The sequence below is a fragment of the Schistosoma mansoni genome, chromosome 4 (genome assembly GCF_000237925.1).
Source record: "Schistosoma mansoni strain Puerto Rico chromosome 4, complete genome".
NCBI lineage: Eukaryota > Metazoa > Platyhelminthes > Trematoda > Strigeidida > Schistosomatidae > Schistosoma > Schistosoma mansoni.
Genome location: NC_031498.1, coordinates 11,331,165 through 11,352,001, shown reverse-complemented (window position 1 = coordinate 11,352,001; position 20,837 = coordinate 11,331,165). Strand labels below are relative to the sequence as shown.

Sequence of the window (20,837 nt, the reverse complement as noted above, 5' to 3'; positions counted from 1 at the left end):
CTCACTTACACTCTAGGAAATCAATATGAAAGCTAGTTAGTAATGAGCATACGATAATTACTTTAGTTCTGTGAAGAGAATGTTATGTAAGTAACATCGTAAAACTTCATATTTTTAAGCAAAACGTTAAATGTTATGAATCAAATTCAACGAAATAAAAGTTAGTCACAAATCTACAAATCATCACTAAGCCTGTGACTCTTTGGGAATAGAGAGTCATTTCATAATATGGTAAAACGAATCTCTACCATTTCAATTTAGTTTTTGTGAAAATATAAATCCTACAATAAATTGAAAATCTAATCCATATTTTTTTTGAATTGTGCTAATGTTTTTGGATTTCTTTTAAAGAACAAAATAAAAACTACATGCTTCATTACTTTGGTGCATCTTCTATGTGCATAAACCATGATAGTACCAGACATTGGGAGGTGATTCGTCAACATGAAATGTTCGATGAAAGTGCACCAAAATCTTCTTGCATGAATGTAAGTATTAAATTAGATAGATAAAATGCGAATACTGCAAAAGAAAATAATCTTTTTTTAATTTTCCGAAAAACGTCTGAATTGATTGTTTTGTTCCTTTGATGAATATCTAATTGGTTGATTTTATATGAACATACATGTTTTTTTAGAAATTATGTAATTTTTATCAGGTTTTCGTGATTATTAACAGGATAAAAATAAACCGGGATGATTGTTTTTTATTTTCAGAAGGGGGTTTTGTGGAGATTTTAGTAATTTTATATAGTTGAGATCATGAGTCAATTGAAGCTAGACCATCATCGAAAACCTGGAAGCACTGCACAGCCGTTTCGTCCTATTGTGGAACTCCTCAACAGTGCGCATCCACGATCCGGCCTCGCGAGATTCGAACCCAGGACCTACCAGTCTTGCGCCAGAGCACTTAACCTCTAGACCACTGAGATAGCCGGCATCCAACGGTGGTAACGTCTAACTTCAACCAATCCACGATGTTTGAGCAACCTCTCACCAATTGTCTTTAGTGAGTTGATATCTCTACAACAGACTTGGTTGAACTCCACTGGTTACTGCTTCTCACTAGACTACAGAGAATTTCATTTGTAAAAAGGTATATAGTATTTCTTCATTTCATACTGAGAAAATAAAAAAATCCAATCAAAATAGAATGTAGTTATCGATTTTGGCATAAGATAACCGCTCATTGAACTAAAGTGGAATGGTTAAATAATTTTCACTAAATAAATTATCATATCATGGACGATGTATTCCTTTTGAAATTTTCTGTTGAATTTTCCAATACACTATCTTAAACACCATCCATTAGATGATCCAACAGAATTGATTCACAAGTTATTAAATCTTTGGTTAAATTTTCCAAATTTTTGAAATCATTTTATTATAAATGAGTTATGAATCTTGTTCAACTTTAAACTGTATTACAAATTATTTGTAACTATTAGCAATATAATGTACATTATTTTGTACGACTGCAGTGAATAGAGTTTAAGCTTTTTATCAAATGTATTACTTGTTACTATGAGCTTCTGTTTATACTTTATGCCATCAGTCAGTCAGCTACAACGTAGGACCAGGCACACATATGCATCGGTCCAAGTTGCCATACCTCGTTAGCAAAACAAGATGAACACCGAATTCATAGAAGTAGTGAATTTAATGGTGATAATGTATGTAAGGATATAGTACAGGAAGGAAGACAGACTTTATGCCATAAAAAGTAGTCTTTTATATTATTTTCTAAAAATGAACGTTATACCTTCTTACAAACTTATACGAATAATTTATTTATACGTTAAAGGATTTATTTACTTTTCTATTATATAGCATATATGTTCTGAGAGTGAAGGATTGATTTTGATCTTTCAAGATAAAGAACTTGTTTGTCCTATTAAAGGCAAATATATTGATTTCAGTCTTCGAGGAAAGTACTTCAATATTAACGGTTCAATCATTTGTCCACCATGTAGAGATATTTGTAAAGTACGTTGTTTTAAATTTTTAATAAATAATAACTAGTACAAATGAATATGTAATTGTACAGAAATACCATTTTAAATGCGTTTCGTAATCCATAATCTCAGTAATTCGAATCTCGTAAATTAATCTGTAAAACACGAAAATGCATGGAATTGACTGAATGAATAATAGCGCTTTTCAAGCATTATATTAATGATACAAAACTGTTGAAACAAGTATAGTTAATTAACAAGTACTAAACCTGTACCTGGCGAAAAATAAAATTCATTTTTTAACTGATCACCGGATATAAATGTTTTTTTATCTGAACCTGAGTTGATGCAGTTTTGAAAGCTTTTGATATATTCCAAATCTTTATGATATTATAACAATGTAATCTGGATAGTTACTGACATGTATTCAACAACTTATATTAAATATCTATCATTCACTACAGTGCTACATGTAAGAAGTATTACATGAACGTAAATTATTCCAAACTAAACACTTTCTTGTAGGGCTCAATGGTTTATGGAGTTAAAAAAATCCCAGCAATTGAACAGAACCTATAGCTGATCCTCATGTCATATAGAAAATGCTTCGAAGTAGAAAATTTGGAGCACTGGATTTTGACCAAGTGTTCCACTGAAAATGTGCAAAATGAAAACTTACTTTTAAACAGCAATTAATTCATAAATAAAATATAGTTTATAAATTTCTTTTCGTAGTCCTATAGATAAGAAAAAAGAAATATTCAGATTGTTTTCTTTTTATCTACAATGAATTGATTTACAATATCGTATAAGATTATATTGTAGTGATTGAGAACACAACTGGGGGCAATTGAATGTACCTGAACACAAAAATTACAGAATATTTTAGTAAAATCTGAGAACCATCCAGTAAATACTTGATTTGCAAAATGCTAATCAATTGTCTCAAACATGACTGTTTCTTTTTTCAAATATCAGCCAATCGTCTCAGACTTCACTGTTTCTTCATTTTTTGTTCTCGTTCTATTTTCTTCGATCTTCTTAACCTTCTACCACCAGGTATTTCACTGTTAATTGAGGATACATACTACTTATATCTATCGACATCAGTGGTACATACCACAATATCACTGGATGTTTTGATAGTATTTGTATTCAACTCCTTGTCAAATAGTTGAAAGTCAAATGCATAATAAAATAACACTAGACCAACATCTTTACTTTTAAAAGTAAACATGTTTTGATAAATTACTGATATTATTAATTGTAACAGAATATTATATCACTTACTTTTTATTTATATCTAGAAATGTCCAAGTAACTGATGTTGAACGGAGCATTCAGTGAATGATAATAGTGATAAAGTATTTCATGCTGTTTAAAATAAAGTATATCCTAAATAAAAATGACTTATTCATGGGTAAATTCTTTACAATTAAAGATAACTAATGTTAGAAATTAAATAAATTTCTTGATTCAATTATGGAAATGAACGTTTTCAAACTATTATCCGTCTTATCATATATTGTGTGTCGTTAAAAGTTTCTTCTATTAGGTTATTCATCAACTGTTGATTTCTTCATTTACAATTGCTATTAAACCTAATGTGAACCTAATCTATATCTTTTCTATAAGTTGGTATATTTCATAGGGAAAGCTATATTGTATTTTTAAAAATGAACTTTAGAATAATTAGTTGAATACATGACAAGTAATCTAATATCCACTGTTTACCTTTTGGTATGGTTGCTACTAAGGCGTTCAGTGTCAGACACTGGTAATATTGTACATGGCGAATTATCATCTGATTATATCATCGTCTTATTCAAATATTTGGGATATTTACCACATAAAACAACTGATATTTACCGTTCGCAGAATACGTTGAGACTCATCTTCAAATACATCCCATAATCTAAGTTATCCGTAAGCAACCAAGTTCAAGATGTGAGGAATTAATAAATCAGTCTTTTGAAATTTAGGTGCTTGATATAGGATGGGTGTTATAGATTTTCAAAGTTTTTATTCAATCAGACTATTGAAGTGAGATAATAATGTTATTTTTAATTCAGATCAACATATCCTCACATTGTATTCCCTTGATTTTAATTTAGTTCTACTTTAAGATCGAGGTAGAAGTCAGGGATTTCGTTAGGAAACTCTCATGGCTAAAATATTGAATTCAGGATCAAATTTATCAGTTTTATTTGAAATATCTAGCTTGAAACTAATCATCTATGGAGGATATACTATGCGAAACTCTTGTTAATAAACAGCTAAAAGATAGCTTCTACAGAACTGTGAAGTACATGTTTTCACAAGGCAGCCTGCTTGAATGTCTGGGCAGCCTGTTCCTACCATCTGGATATTTCAACAAGTTATCTAATTTATTGTTTGTTTTCACACATCATCATGATTAATAGTTTCATAACGTATTCAGGTGCGTTTGTGAATAGTTTACGACATTCTGTCGTACGAGTTACAAAAGAGCTCAATCAGAGACATAATGGTTGCTGGCAATATGTGTCGAAAAGAATATACTTTGTTCATATGTCGATTGCTGAACTGCTAACATCTAACTGGCGACCACTCAATATTTATCGCAAGGATCGATCAGGAAATAAGAAAGGGAAACTTGTTGAAATATTTTGCTCTGAGAATTCTATATTGTACGAAAAATATAATACTGAATAAAGTCACTAATAATAGTGATAATAATATTAATAGTATTAATAATAGTAATATATCGAGTTTATATTTCAGTACTACAAAGCAGTATGTATGAATCCGAAGTAGTTGATGTTTCAAATCAATACTTCACAAAGCTGATTCGAGAAACTAAATGTTTATGGAATAGTGATCTCATATCATATCTTTTCTTCTGCTTAAGGTGTCAAAAAAGAGTAGAACAGGATATAATGGAATATGGACATTATGACAACTCGAGTTTCGAAGTTCTCGGTATCTAAATAGTTAGAAACGGCGAGTCACAATGGGTACTTATCGTAATGACTTATAGGTTAGTATTTATCTTAATTATAAAAACATTTATCTGGTGAGAGTTAGTGTGAATCCCTGTAAACTTTGCACTATTTCGAGGCCCAATGAAGCAGCAGTTTTTCAAAAATATATACAGGAATATGGAAATATACAAAAGAATATAAAGTCATAAAGTGAGATTTCCAAGCATGATGTACTTGACAAAAATATGCCTTAAGCACCTCATTTCAAGATGTGACTAAGTTGCTGGATTGTTTAAACATAGAATAAATGCTAAACTACGTATCACTTATCCAGCTACCAGCCTTGTAATTTTCAATATTATGAAGTAAGTGTAAAATGTACTGCTAGTTTTTTGCACTTTTGATGTAATACTGGTAAACACTCGTGAAGCTTCGGTAGACTAATTATTTTCTGGATTGATGGATATGTCGAAATTAACGCCAGAGCTCGAGATAAGGCAATGAGAATACAAAATTATTAGAACTGTGTGGCATGTAGGCGCAGTAAATTTTGAGCGGTTTGACCATACATTTACTTTTCAAGGGTATTTGTGAATGAAAATAAAGGTTAATCATAAAAATCAAAAGATGAGAACATAACTAAAGATAGTAAGGAAAACAGTGTGAATCACACCATCAGTCAATAATACCAAAATAGTCTTAGAGAAAGTATAAATTGCTGTCTGGCACACAAAGGTTTGTGAATTTCTGTACGACTAGAGCTTCGACAAACCTAATAACAACGATTCCCTCTCATCACAAGAACCAATAACTATTGGAATTTACAAGGGAAGTGTATTAGGTTCACTCTTGTTTCCCATGCACATAAACGATATATGTAACCTGAAGCTCTAAGTGAGAGAGTATTGCAGATTCATAGTGACCTCAATAACCTGGAGCGCAAAATGGCAAGTTGACATTTACGACGACAAGTATGGGATCATGCATTTTGGAAGAAATCCTTAGGAACTACGACTTTACTTTAATGAAAGTAGTATTCAAACACTTAAAACAGTAAACGATCTAGGTGTTATTTACGTCTGAAGCCTAAAATTTGAAGACCATGCCTCCTTTAATATTCTTAAGTCTAGACGGCAAATTGGTTTCATAATGAAAAATTTCTTCCCAACGTAGACCAAGTTTACCCTTTACGAAATTTGTATACGACCCTCCCCTGGATATTGCTCTTTTACCTTCTCAAACGTGAACACAACAGATAAGATGTGAGTAGATGTCCAAAGAAGCTTCACACTCCAACTCCACTGTAGACTACACAGATAGATTTAAGTACCTCTCCTTGAAACCTTTATGATACCGTCGGCTTAGGAACAATCTAATATATCTCTACAGAGCAATACGTGGACACTATTTCTAACCCTCTGCCCAACCATGATCCATGACGCAGCCTACAGACTCAGAAACAAAGCGCATATACTACTGACTGTAAAACACCATGAACCAATGTGTTGTAGGTATTTTACAGTTCAGTGTAGTATTTTGTGGAACTGGCTGTCAATACCTTTCCGTATCTGTGGCACTATCACCAAGTTCAAAAGACTAATGACCCTGTTTTGAAACTTTAAAGAGCATCATCAACTATTCCATGGCCTCACACGCAACAACAAGGTATCTTAATATGGACCTCCTAATGTCTAGACTGGTCATAAACATAACGGGCTCCCATTGTCATTAGTATGTGTACAACCAAATGATAATACAAATGGTTTACCTTCTACCATTATTCATTCATTATTAATCATGCTTTTATGCTCCTACCATAAAATTCCAAACCTCTCTGATGTTTAAAGTCGCATTGTTTTTCTTACGAGGTGCCACATCTACGGATGGCGGTCAATTATAGCCAGACATAGAAGGCTCATAATGCCCTAACTTGTTGACTCTCACGATGTGCCTTCGAAAACACAAATGGAACTTGTGACTTCGTCCAGCGTCATCAATAATACCTCAGATATTTCAGAAGAACATAAGGCAGCGCCTTCTAAAGGCTCTCAACTTCATATGGATTCCTTGTTGACCATCAGTCTCAGTCGTAGTGCAACCTCCACAAGGCGCTTAAACTCTTATGTTGACATTTCGAGTTTTATTAACACTATTTCCATTCACATGTCAGAAGTGTTATCCTCCTGACTCTATGAACGGTGTGCCTTGCAACATCTCGACTCAACCGAGTAGCTTATTACAGTGAGGCCTGTAACATATTGTTACTTGAAAAATTTATGCACGCAATGTCATTCTTTTATGCCAGTTGGACAGACTATCAACAGGTTGGCAAGCCCCTCAGAACTGACCAGTATAAGTGTTTCTCGACATGATCGATCCATTTCTGGTCCAGTGGTCACTATATTGAAACTTTCAATATGTATCACAATCTTCCAACGTTTCTTCCTATTATATGTGACCGATATGTATAGAATGTTCAGTGATTTGTTTGGCAAATATGCTAACGTACCGGCATTATCGTTCACTTTTATAACAGCACTTCTGACCGAATATTTGATATAAGATGAACCTACTGAACGGCCTAGATTATGTAGTTTCCAAGCTACAGTGAACCTGGATACAACAACCATCATCGTTGTATTCGTCCTTCAAAATAAAAAGTATTTCTGAGTGCCTGGCTTGATGCGTGTGTTATTTTGCTTCTTTCATGGCTATTAGCACTACTACAGGTGTAAGTCTGTATCAGAGTGTGAGTAATGAGTTGCTGGTATTCAGTGTTACAATCATGTAGAGGTGAACGAAAACCCGAAATATAAAGTTATGTAAATCATCGAAATTTGGTGCTGACCTCATTAGCTTTTATGGATATATCTAACTGAAGGTGCTCCGTCACGCATACGTACCAGATCATGGGTGTGTGTGTGATGCTACTCACCTCCTACGCCCGTTAATCAACTTAGACTAAACGGCTCACGATATTTTGATAGGCATTCAAGTGTATCTTTAAATCTATCCATTTCTAACTTCCAATCCGACTGGGTTGGCATTCTCCGATTGTCAAGGCATTAATGGTAAACGTGTTGTCCGATTCCGAATACCTGTAGCATCGTTGGTCATATGACCATAAGTATTTGTGGTATCGTGAGTTGCTTTTCCAGGTTTTATCTTGGGATCATTCACGAACCTGTGGTTGCGAAATAAGTTTGTGTACGGTACGATGAATATGCAGAGCTACGGGCTTCTGCACAAGTGTCACGTAACATCGAATATTTTAGGAGTCTTCATTTTTCGGCTGTGGACAGCACATTTAATGTTTTGCGTCAAGTTCTGCAAAGTTCGTACATGTTGTATGGCTTTTATGATAATTATAAATGGTCTGGGTGTTCACTATCTGGAAGAATGTTTACCAGAACGTTTACCAACGAAAACTCGAACAAGCAAAAAGGATCGCTGATGACATCAGCAATTTAATGTTATTAGATCTTTAACAAAAAGGCACTCTAAAACATTCTTCAATATGATTCACCATACTGAAAGACTTTGATGAACATCAGTGCCTAGTAATTGTTTAGTAAGCTCCGGTTGACAAGTTCTGTGTTAGGTTATTTTCAGATGTTACGTACGTTCCTAGCATAAAAGCTTAAGCAATTCTAACAATTGTTGGTATCCTTATTTGTTGAAGGATTGATGTGTACATTATCGGAGAAGGAATAATCATAAAAATAATAATTGACGCTGATAACCTCTCCTTTCCATCTTCTAAACACAGAGAGCAACCGCCTATAACATCGGTTTAGAGAGTGACTTGATAAGTTGCGTTTTACTCATAAGTAATGTGAAACATGTTTGTTTTAAGCACGGTCACTCAACTGTCTCCTTAATTAGTACACACTAACAGCCTATCAATTAAAGAAATTGACAATGGTTTTCTGTTAAATGCATCTTTAACCACTGACCACGTTTTAGACAGAGATCTAGTGCGTATCGGTGAGTAAATTTTGTCTTTCACTAGTTTATTATTGTATGAGAGCCATGGAATAACGGCAGTGTTATGAAGTTTGTACGTGAGGTTTTTCCCGATTTCTTGGAGTTTCTGAATAAGTTTATTTGTTGCCAAGAAACTTTTTGAAAATGTTAACTAAGTAGTTAAAAATGTACGACGTTTAGAGAATGAAGCATATTGTTTACTATTAGTAAGTCACTTATATCTATACCCTGCCAGCTGCGGTTCTATTTGCGTAAGGTCTTCGACAGCGTCTCACACAAACTTCTTCTTCTAAAACTCTCTTCATATGGAATACAGAATCCCCTTTTATCTTGGCTCGAGTTATTTTTAGAAGAACGTAGCCAAATTGTCCGCTTTGGATCTTGCTACTCCAAACCTGTGAATGTAACCAGTGGGGTTATACAAGGAAGTGTAATTGGTCCATTACTATTTCTCCTTTTTATCAATGACGTTTGCTCCCTCTTTCAATATGGTAAACCTTTTTTTTTTGCCGATGATCTAAAAGTGGTTTATTCATTCTCATCTCCCATAAAAGAAAGCTATATTTCAACGGTAATCCAAGAAGAAATAAACAAGTTGTACGAATGGACTATTTCGTGGAATTTGCCACTGAATGTTGACAAAAGTGGATTTATTAACATCGGCCGTTGCCTTAACTTAAATCTGGCTATACAAAAACATACACTGAAACCTCTCAACACTGTTCGTGACTTGGGTTTAAGATATAGCGACAGTTTGAACTTTTCTGAACACATTGCATCTCAAGTATCCAAAGCTAGAAAGCTCATCGGATTTATAATGATTAATTTCAATAATACCAAATCGAGATTATTATTATACAGAAAATGTATCTTACCAATTCTTGAATATGGAATTTTAGTTTACAGTAATTGCAGGCATAATGACCTGATTAAAATTGAAGGTGTTCAAAGAAGGTTCACCAAAGCTGTTTTGGGGTATTCTGACAACAAAGACTATCACCAAAGATGTCAGCAACTCAAACTAGAACCCCTCTGGATCAGGTGTATCAAATTAAACCTTATCTTTCTCTACCGGCTTCTTAACGGTATTTCTTACTCTTCGCTATCTACCCCTTCATACTCTACGATACCGTCCCACAATCTACGCAATAAGGAAAATATTCTAGCGATTCCAAAAACCCACACAAATTTACGTCAGAATTTTTTCGTTATTCGCTACTCAACCATGTGGAATAGACTGACAATAAACCTCCGATGCAGTGAAACTATAATCCGGTTCCGAAGTCTTCTTGATGATTTTCTTTCCGAAAGTGGATTGTGTCACCTATTGAATATTAACGTGCTTAACAATGATTTATACAAAAAAGGTCCGTCATCTATCTAACTGACTGAAAAGCAAAGTGAAACCTTTGAAACTTTTCACGTCTATTCTATTTCACTTTTATTCATCTTAATATATAAAGTCTGCTTATGTTCGTATTTATAATTATTACTGTTATTAATATCATTATTGGTCTTTCGACACATTAGATATTCTTTTCATCTCTTCTTGTCCTTCTAAACATGTTTTACTCCTAAACATCCAAAGTCTACAATTAAAAACAAAAAACCCTATGTTCCACTTAAACAAACAATTTTTTTAAAAAAAAAATATTCACAACATATATATAACATACAGAAATTTATATTTAATTATTCTTTGCAATTAATTATGACTATGATAGCATCATTCTAAATTATTATTATTGCACTAATGTTTATACTAATACCCGGTTTCACTCTGTATACTGTTACATAAATCTACACGTATTTATCCGTAAGGGTTTATTATTGTTATTATTATTATTTTAAAATTATTCTTTCATCTCAAAAGTCTATACCCATTACACTATTATGATCGTGGTTGGACCCTTTCACCATGTGTTCATTTCTTTTCTCTCTCCCTTTTTTTCCTTCTAAATAAATATTATTCTTAAGATTACGAAGCTTTGGATTGAGACAATAACTTGAGTTACGTTGAATTCAACTTATCAGACCCGTTTTATCTTCACTATGTGTATACACAACTCATACATATAGATTATCTTTTGCACTTAATTGAGACTTTCATAGCATCACCCAAAACTATGACTGTACACGCACAAAAACTTATTCTAACGTCATATCTTACTGCAATAATAAGTTATTTACTTATTAATTTATTCCGTTTTATTTTACTTTTATTACTCATTTTGCTATACATACATAGTTGTTTATTCTTGTTCTGCGTTAAGATATCTACATATTCCGCGTCTCCTTTATTTCTATTTCCTTAGTTTCTTCCTTTCCTTCTTCAAAATCAATCCAAAATTCTTGCCAATTACGCAGAACCTGATTTATTATTACTATTCTATTATTAATATTTTATTTTCCTTTTCCTTCCTTTCTCAAACATGGCATATGTAATGTTAACATTATTGAAAATTGTGTATTATTGCATTTTTGAAGAAACTCGAAATGGTTTCTTCACAGCACTTATGTACCCACAAGGTGTTTGTGAATAATAATAATAATAATAATAAACATACTTCAAAGTTTGATTAATTAACTGTTTCTCATAATCTCATTGGTTAAGCTGATGTGCTATCTATATTCAACTTATGGCCTCTATTTACTACCTCTATGGTCCAAACTTTCCTAATATTGAAGTCCAGACCAATAAATAGCTTCATTAATTGCTGGATATGAAAAATTGTGTGAACAAACAATACACAAAACCAGGATAACTATGTTCTGTATTTACCACGTGAACGTTTATTCATGTAATTAATTGTCTGTAGATAAATATAACAACTATACTCGCCGTCTTCAGTTTTGGAAACAGCGGACTATAAGCAAAAACAATAAGAGCCTCAAACCATACGTAAGCTAGGTGACAGTTAGCAATATTTTGCACCAACATTCTTTCTAATAGTCACCCAAATATTTTATAATAGTGAAGTTATTTTTCAAATAAGTTACATTTTTTCGAAAGTTGTAAACTGATGAGGTGCTTTCGTCTACCATGCCTGTATGTAGACGTTCGTAGCTTAGTTATGTTAAAGACAAAAATTACAATTATGTGAAACAGATTATTGGTGTATTGTAACTACTGATAAAGCCAGAATAACATTTATCATGGAGATAACCTCAATCCACCCATGTCTGTGCGGTGGATCATTTTGTTTTATCATGGCTCCGTATGGTCAATTGAAATTATACGGTTCAATGGTGTTGATACCGATTTCTCGTGCCAAAAACTTGTCTGACTCATGTCTGTGACACTAAAATGGTTTCACTTCCTGATGAGAAATCTTTTTGCAGGCAAGACTGGACAATCAAGCCAAATATGAGTCCACTCATGACTCGATAAAAGTTACAACAATAAAAATTAGTTATAATAATTTGGACGAGAAATAGCTAGTTGCCATTCGAACACTGTATTTTCCTTACTATATATTAATAATACACATAATAAACTTTTAGATTCTGCTTCAATCATCACTCAGATAGTTCTTTGTCCACTCAGCTCAATATTGTGACTCGTTTTTTTGACATCATGAAATATGTTTGTTTAGAAATTGACTTATTAAAAGAGAATGAGCCTAAGTAATCATACCCTAATTATTTTTTCACAAATGACTAAACTTCACAGTCATGAGCACTACTCGTCTTGCTTCGCGCTCACCTCTTTACTCAGTTCTTCAGCACCCTCACTGCAAACCACCGAAAATACTTGTGGAAAATAAGCCTTTCTCCTGCGCCGTTACTTATACCTCCGGAATTTATTAGAGATCACCGTTGAGAAGCACAAACTCATACGTTCAAGTTAGCATCTTTGGTTAACTGCTCTGGACTTTAATTCCGGCCATTCTCGACCACCGATTGTTGCAACACAACCCTTACAAAGCGCCCCAACTCTCGTACTGGAAATTGTGGTCATACTAACATCAATATTATGATGTATGAAAATTCATCCCCGGCTTATATTGCCCATGTGTGACATAACATCAACCTGATTAAGTAACCTAATAAGGTAAAGCCTGTAGCATTTGATCTCACCGGTAAACGGATATACCTCATTTAGCATATTGTTGGCATATTACCACTGTATAAACCAACGGTAACGGTCGTCCCATTTTCCGAACTGCCTTAGTTCGTAGGCTACACAATTAACCTCGGTCAATCTATCGCCAGGTGATACAAGGCTACTCATTAAGACACATTAGTTTCGTCCTTTCACTTTGATATGTCTTTGAAAGGTTGTTCCAGCAAAATTGAATGAATAGACAGCCGTCAACCAACTTGGGTTCATTTAACTAGCAGCGATGCTGAAAATCAAACTGAAGCTCCACTTACTTGTCTGAAGCGGAATATGAGCATACACATTAATTTTGATTGAAAACGATTGCAGTGGCGTCTGACAGGCAAACTGATCATTGAAATTTTTTACAATGCACTGAATAATATTCTGGAATTAATTATATTCATTATATATATATATGACGACCTGCGGAGTACATGTATATTGTTGTTTCGCTTATGAGGTTGTGTGTTTAATTACTCAGCGAAATTCGTACTATTGAAACGACTTTTTAATGATGGTCACCAACATAATAAAAGAAATTCATCAAATACGGGTTATTAGAAGGGACATATCTCAACCACTTTCGAACACAGGCCAGTCGTATTAAGACGACCTAATAATCGCAAAGGTCAGCATGAATATGATTGATCGAACGAACAATAAGATAAGACTGATCTACAGCTAGTTGCACAGATAAATGGTTGTTAGCGGCAAGATAAAAATAACACATTTAAATAACACAAGGCTGTCTAATTTTCAGTCAATTGGGCTTATTATATGCTCGTTTAAACTGATCGTATAAGTTGATCACATTGTGTCTGAAAGCTTTCATCAATGATATTCTGTGTGTTCAAGGTAAGTCATGAGCGACTGGTTTGAGATACGTTTACTAACAAGGAATAGACAACTAGTTTTGATAGATCGTTTATTTGCCCCCGGTTTGATTGTAGGACTGTGTTAACAAAATAAAAATCTCTTCAACCCTCGTGTATAATTATCGTCCTAATTTGCGTTAGTGAATAATGTGATAAAATAAACCAAATACTGTGAAAAAATTTCCAGTGAGTCAATTTAAAACTCTTGTTGTAAACCTCACATTGTACTCGACACTGAAGACCGAACTTCTAACACAGATGACATTTTATGGACTAGGTTTTCCATACGTATTAAAAGTGGAGCACATATCAGGCCCTATAAAATTAATGAAATTACAGAAGTTCCTTGAACAGTGAAATTATCTGAGAAGTGATTGAAGTTGACATCTGTACAACTGTATCTGACCTGAGTGCCTTCGGGTGAAAATAAGATACAACCCAGATCCATCTTAATAGTGTTACACACGATATCATTCATTCACGTTTTTTTCTCCATGCCGCTCCTTATGAAAACCTCTGTTAAGGCGTAACTTAATGTTACCTTGATCATCTTGCGGAAATTTTTATTTCATCCGAACGAAACTATGCCCTACTGCTGAGTTGAATACTCGACATTAGGAGTTCTAACCTCTTGAGTCCCATTTGTTTACCAACAATATAAACAAACCCCACTATATCTATGGGATTCACTGACATAGCTTAAAACTAGTTATTAGAACATAAATAATGAACTGAATCAAATAAAGGCGTCATCAGTAGACTGAAATATCACAAATGGAAATAAAATGAGATGTTTTATTGATTGTACATCTAATCTTGTTTGAATTACTCATTTTGAGGGGACGTTTAATAGTTGTATTAGTTAACGCTTTGAGTGTAGTTCGATGTCGTGAAATGTTTTTAAGAATAGTTCTAACATTAGTATTTTTACAGATTTTATGTCAAACAAAGCATGTTTGTAAAGTTCCTAGAACTTCACCAATAGTAAGGACTTAGTTTTAAACTCTATAAATAAGATTCATGCAACGTCATGTAATTCTCGATCAAAACGGAGCACACCGAACTCTCAGTTGAAGTTTACCGTCGTTTACACGTCGGGATTTCAGAAAAATTCTCTGTTTGAGCAGATAAAGGTTAGTTGATCCGACGTGTTTTTTATATCTTTGTTATAACTAGTACAGTCTTACTCATTTAATTCGTCTCTCTATATGTGTTTAACAGGTTCTTTCAGAACTTTTAACAACATTAATCAATAATTCAGTTGTGCTATGAACACTGAGACTTTATACAATAGCTGTTTCCTTAAACTTTTTGTGATTGTTCACTAACCTAATGAAACCATTGTGGTGCTTTTCAGAGTTGTCTTTGACAATGTTTTATTTGATAATTTTGCAGCCATTTGCTGTTAATATGTTGAAGCTAATCAAAAGAAGGTTCATAGCATGTAGTTAAGTCGATTTGTTTCCTAAAATCCCTAATAATGTTTTGTTCTGCTTTTGACATGAACCAAAAACTACAATCATTAAATTTGATAGTAGTATACTGATATCGAAAACCCATCGTTTTTTGTGAAACTGTACACATTTTTTTCATTTTATTTAGTTCAATATCTAGTATCATGCGTTATTCTTGGGGCAAGTTCAGCTGAAAGGTAATACCGCTCCAGATAGAATCGAAATTATAAGGAAGTGATTACGATATTGAATACCTTTTTATTATTATAACTTATCCTACCGTTTGGGCAGCCATTCAAAAACATCAGCACTGTATTGGGGATTTTGAAATAAAGAATTTTTATCCATTTTATGGTGTTAAACGATAGTAACTTATGTCATGTGGCTAATACCTTTAATAAACTCAAGTATATCATGAATAGCAAATATTGTGAGACGGATTGACTTTGCTTAGTATCTTATGTTCATTCCTTAGATAAATTCAAATTTCCGTAACGCGTACTTTTGAAACATGTTTTGCCGACCTTTGATGACAGCATTCTACCAAGATGTCCATTCTGAGTTAAGAAAAAACCCCTAAACTGCAAATATTGTCTTATCGTGTGTTCAACTGAGCATAAATAGTTCTTGTTTCTTGTTATTTTAAGGCCTAGGAAATTCACCGTATCTTGTGTCTTGCACTGAAGCACAAATTTTGTTCTAAAGAGTCGAGCTGAGAAAACAAATCAGCTTATCGAGATGACGTTTGTTATAATATATGGCGAAATTATCATTATTAACTTCAAATGCAGCAACGTTTGTTTAATCCCAGCTGAAGTCTAGTATTTTGTGACTAACCTATGAACACATCGACAAATTTCGATGCTAGCGGATTTATGACGGCTGCATCAGCTTGCCAATAGTGCTTCCCTTCAAGTTGAAACCGCACATTTTTTGTGCACTACAGCAATATATATTCTGGCTTTTTCTTTGGAACGTCGTTAGAATTGACATAAGTTGATATCATACCAATATTCGCTTAGACGAGCCTCCAGACAAAAGAAAACTCAAAATCACTAGAGAGCATTAACATTTTGTTTGATTTGCTAACATTTGTTATATTAAACAAGTCAAAACTAGTCTCTAATCTGTTTAAAATTGATTTTTTTTAGAGGCGTAATTAGATAGGCCGATAGTGAATCACTTCTTGTTTAAGTGGGTTTTAGTGAATTACTGGATTTTTGAGTTTCATGTACAATACATAATATTAGGAAAAATCATCCCTAGCTGTAAACACACACAAGCCATTTCAGCCGATATGTTTTTATATGGCAGCTGGTTTGGAGCCTTCGTTATGTTCTTTACAATGCCATAAATTTGTTCTACGTGTCTAGAACAAAGCACGAAAACTATTTCATATAACTTTCAGCGCTTAATTTAAGCAAATTTGTCTACTAAACATATAAAATTGGTAATGGTGTGGTGTGGGAGTGACACTCATTTGTTGTAATTATATTAATTTATAACTGCAGGTTCTCTAATAGCTTGAGGAATATTTGTTACCAATAAAGCCTGTTCTAATATTTGATAATTTTCTTAACTGAATAATTCCAGTTGATACACTTCAGTTAAGCAAACATAAATTTTGGCGATTTCGATCAATGTTTCTGTGAGTATTTGGTACATTTCATTTGTACTTAAAGTTAGCAGTATAATTTAAGTTCAATAGTGGTTCAAAATTTTCAACACAAAACTGCTGTTGCTGATACCTGGTTGGACGTTTTACTTGATAGACATATTTACCCGGTTAGCAGCTTTGAACTAATTGATAATATCATGACTGTGATGACCTGATAAAGTTCTGGTGCTCCTTCTTGTTAAGCTTGTGGACACAACCGTTTGCTTACTACAATGTGACAATATAGAGACTGATATTGTTAGGTGCAAGGAAGAAAGGTAAGACTTTAGACAGAATTTATTATGCACCAACTACTAATCCCCGAATCATACAAACAACTTCAGTTGTTCAGTGTATGTACTTAATTTTCAATGCCAACATATTAGCTGCCTAGGTCAAAAAGACTCTTGAAACTGCGAGAATTTGTTAAGATATCGTTGGATATATTCAGATAGGTATAATAATTATGCCTACTCCTTTATATCTTTCAGTAAGATTGCTTCAGTTAATGCGTCTGTTCAGCAAAATTTATTCTCAAATTTTGTACAAAATTTGATTGTTTAAATGAACTGTTTTGGTGATGTCTTTATGTCAAAGGGCCTCATAAAATAATTACAGCTTGTGGTTAAGATCTTTTGACGTTTATTATCCCGATTTTTGAAGGCGAAAATCCAATTTTAACGGTTGTAGCTATGATAGATATTTTTTAATGATCTTATCAACCATACAGACAAACATTGTCCTCGGGTTCCCATTATTAGGTTTATGTTTTATCAACGGCAAACAACTTGAACAGACACATTACTGACTAAGTTTTAAATTTACATCTATATGTCCCTCAAGCCTACTTAAAATATGAAATTTTTAGTTTTCCATTGTCATTATTCATTAACGCGTTTTATTTATTTTAACTCAAATCTTATTTTATCAAATTGTTGGTTTTCACATAAGTATGCTTGGGTCGCATTTTGTCTGCTTGGCACTTAAGTTGTCATAACTAACTAATGGTTGACAGATTTATGCATAAATTTAGGTGTAAATTCTCTTGTTGCTGCGAATTTTTAATTCAAAAAGCGCTTGAAAAGCAAATGATTAATCTCACTTGTTTTGAGTTGCAACAAAGCGCTTTTCATGAATATAATAAAAAGACACTATTTTGTCATGGAGTAATAATAGTAGTGTATTTGTAATGTTCTACATGAGAATATTTTCATGATTAATTTGCGAGATTCTTGACCCACAAATGCACCTTTACAAATACTTATGTCATTATGGAGTACATAGTGTTTTTAAACTGGTTACTATTTGATTTGAGAGGCCGTAATTCAGTGAGAGAGATGTACCAAAATACATGTGAAATTTGAAACCATGGATACTTATACGGTAATGATGTTCATTAATGAAAGTTTATTTGGTTGTTTCACTGATCAATTAGAATAATTGAATGTATGGTTTTCTTTCACATCAAGTGTGATATTCATGAATTAGAATCAAATTTGTTCATATGATAAATACACGTTTTTCCCTATTTCGGCTTATCATCGATTTTTGATTTTATGAGACACTATATTTTTATGTTAAAGATTGCAGTAATTGTTTCTGCACTTTTATAGACAAAAATCGTTCTGCCTTCGCTCATGTACTGGGAAAACACATTAAGTGTGAAGAGGGTTGCTTCAGACAACATCATACTTGAGAGGTTAGACAGACATTCTTATTTTTCATATTAATTCATTCTGACACAAATTATTGATATTATGACAGTCGTAAATTAAGTATTACATAAACTCCTCAGATCATTTAGCAAGCGATAAGAAAATTTTTTCTGAAAAGCTTTTGGTTGAAATTTTGTGGCAAGCCATGTATTTTGACTGCTGAAAATAAACTTGACTAGCACATATAGAAGGTTGGATATTCCCCATTTTCTATTTTTTAAAAGTAGGCAATGAAATATTTTAAACCTTTTTTGTTGCTAAGCACTGTGTTTGCCATGAAAATGCAATTAATAATAAGCTTAAAACGTAAATGATATAATGTTTGTGATCTTCCCCTATTTGTCCTTAGAATTATAATTTTTATCAAATAAATTAACCTTTTATAAGGCTGAGTGTAGCGTCTAAATGTTATGACCAATAACATGTTGGAAGAGAGCTAGTGGAAGTCAAACTGGAACATGAATTTGCTGACAGATGGAATGAGTCGTGTAGATAGCTGCAGACTATCTACTTTGGGTCAGTGTGATTTTCGTAAACAATAGTTACAGGCTGTGTGACATGTTCATATGAACTTTCATCTAAACTTGAACGGATAGTTTCACAGTAGTTGAAGGCTTTCAGTATCCAGGTAATAACTGAACGACGTATTTATATCTGATATTTTTGATGTTTTATTATATTTCCTTGAAAAAGCTTGAATCAGTTTAATGGGCAGAACGGTGAATTTTTGAAGTTTATCCATTGAAATCTTGTACTAACACAGTTTTTCTCCTTTGTGATATGGCTCAGGATTGTTTGAATTAACGTTAACGGATTCATTGTTCGTCATTCCTCGAATTCTTAGCTTCAAAATTGCCTCAAAATTGTTTTCCTCTGCAGATTCCTACATTCCCACTCGTGTAATAATTTGTACCCCTAATCTTTTTCACTACAATTAATACTGTTACTAACTAGATTACTCCAGCATCTCACTGCGTTGATGTAGCTTAACAATTGAATATAATACAAAAATGTATTACGTTATACACATTCCGTTGATTGACTGAGTCGCTGACCCCATGAAGCGAATAAATTTACCGCAATAATTCAACTGAACACTGTTCACCGACAGCGAAAAGCGAAATTAGCAAATTAAATTAAAGTATTGCACTAATTGTAGATGTTTTATCAGATCTATGTTTTTATAGGAATGCTAAAATTTACTTTGTTTTACAAGACAATGCTTGGATGGACAAACTTCATACGTAAAATGGCCAAATGGTACACTTGGTATATATTGCAATAAAGGTTGTGAAAATATCACTAGATGTTTCACGGAACCCATACCTGATAACTATCTTAATGTGAGTTACATGTAAATTATTCTAAATTCATATCTATTTAATGTTTGTTTATTTAACCATCAAAAACTGTGAACTCTCTGTTCACAAATTATGTTAGGATTTATCCTACAGCCGGTTTTGTCCCTTTCTTATGAGGTAGATTTAATATAACTTCGTTTTAATGAAGTGAACTGCGAATAAAGCAGATATTGATTGTTCATTCAATCGGAACACAACCTTACTTTTGTTTATTAGTTAATTTTCTATCTTGCCAACTTCATAGCGAATTACAAAGTGTCTATTCAAACCAAGTGCTTGGAAGTTTGCAACCCGATGATCAGATTAGAACCGTTCAAGATAAAGTGAAGGATTTTTCAGTATATTCTTCCAGTCATTGCAATAATCTTGACGATTAATGAGCTCCCTGGGATTTCAGGATATATTCGCTTTTTTACCTATTCATGAAATTTTTCTATACCGAGTACAACACGATATTATCAAATAAAATGTGAGACATTTTCCATTTGGAAGTTTAATTCTTATCTACTTAACTCTAGCTGGCGAAGTAAGTATGTAGCATTATACACTAATGAAATTAGACCATAACCCAAAAATTCTGTTGTAAAGTAAACTTCAGCACTTCGTTAACCGTAGTTTAATAGGTTTTTGGACATAAAAAATATTGTACAGCATTGCTTAGTTTCTTATATATGCTCCGTTTGCCTTTAGGGGGAATACTAATAGAGCCATAATACTGAAACAGTTAATGCGTATAAAAACTTAATTACTATCTGGCCTAACTTGA

The 20,837-nt window shown here is 33.2% G+C and overlaps 1 protein-coding gene across 1 annotated transcript in view; it reads left to right on the top strand.

The window, feature by feature from the left end:
* Smp_135530 (leishmanolysin-2 (M08 family)) overlaps positions 1-20,837 on the top strand; it is a gene marked incomplete at both ends in the record, with an annotated part of 62,741 nt that overhangs the window by 8,218 nt on the left and 33,686 nt on the right. Inside the window, 2 exons of the mRNA XM_018796814.1 lie at positions 352-488; positions 1,830-1,985. Of these exons, the coding sequence (XP_018651919.1) occupies positions 352-488; positions 1,830-1,985 (293 nt within the window). The remainder of the gene's footprint in view (positions 1-351; positions 489-1,829; positions 1,986-20,837) is intronic.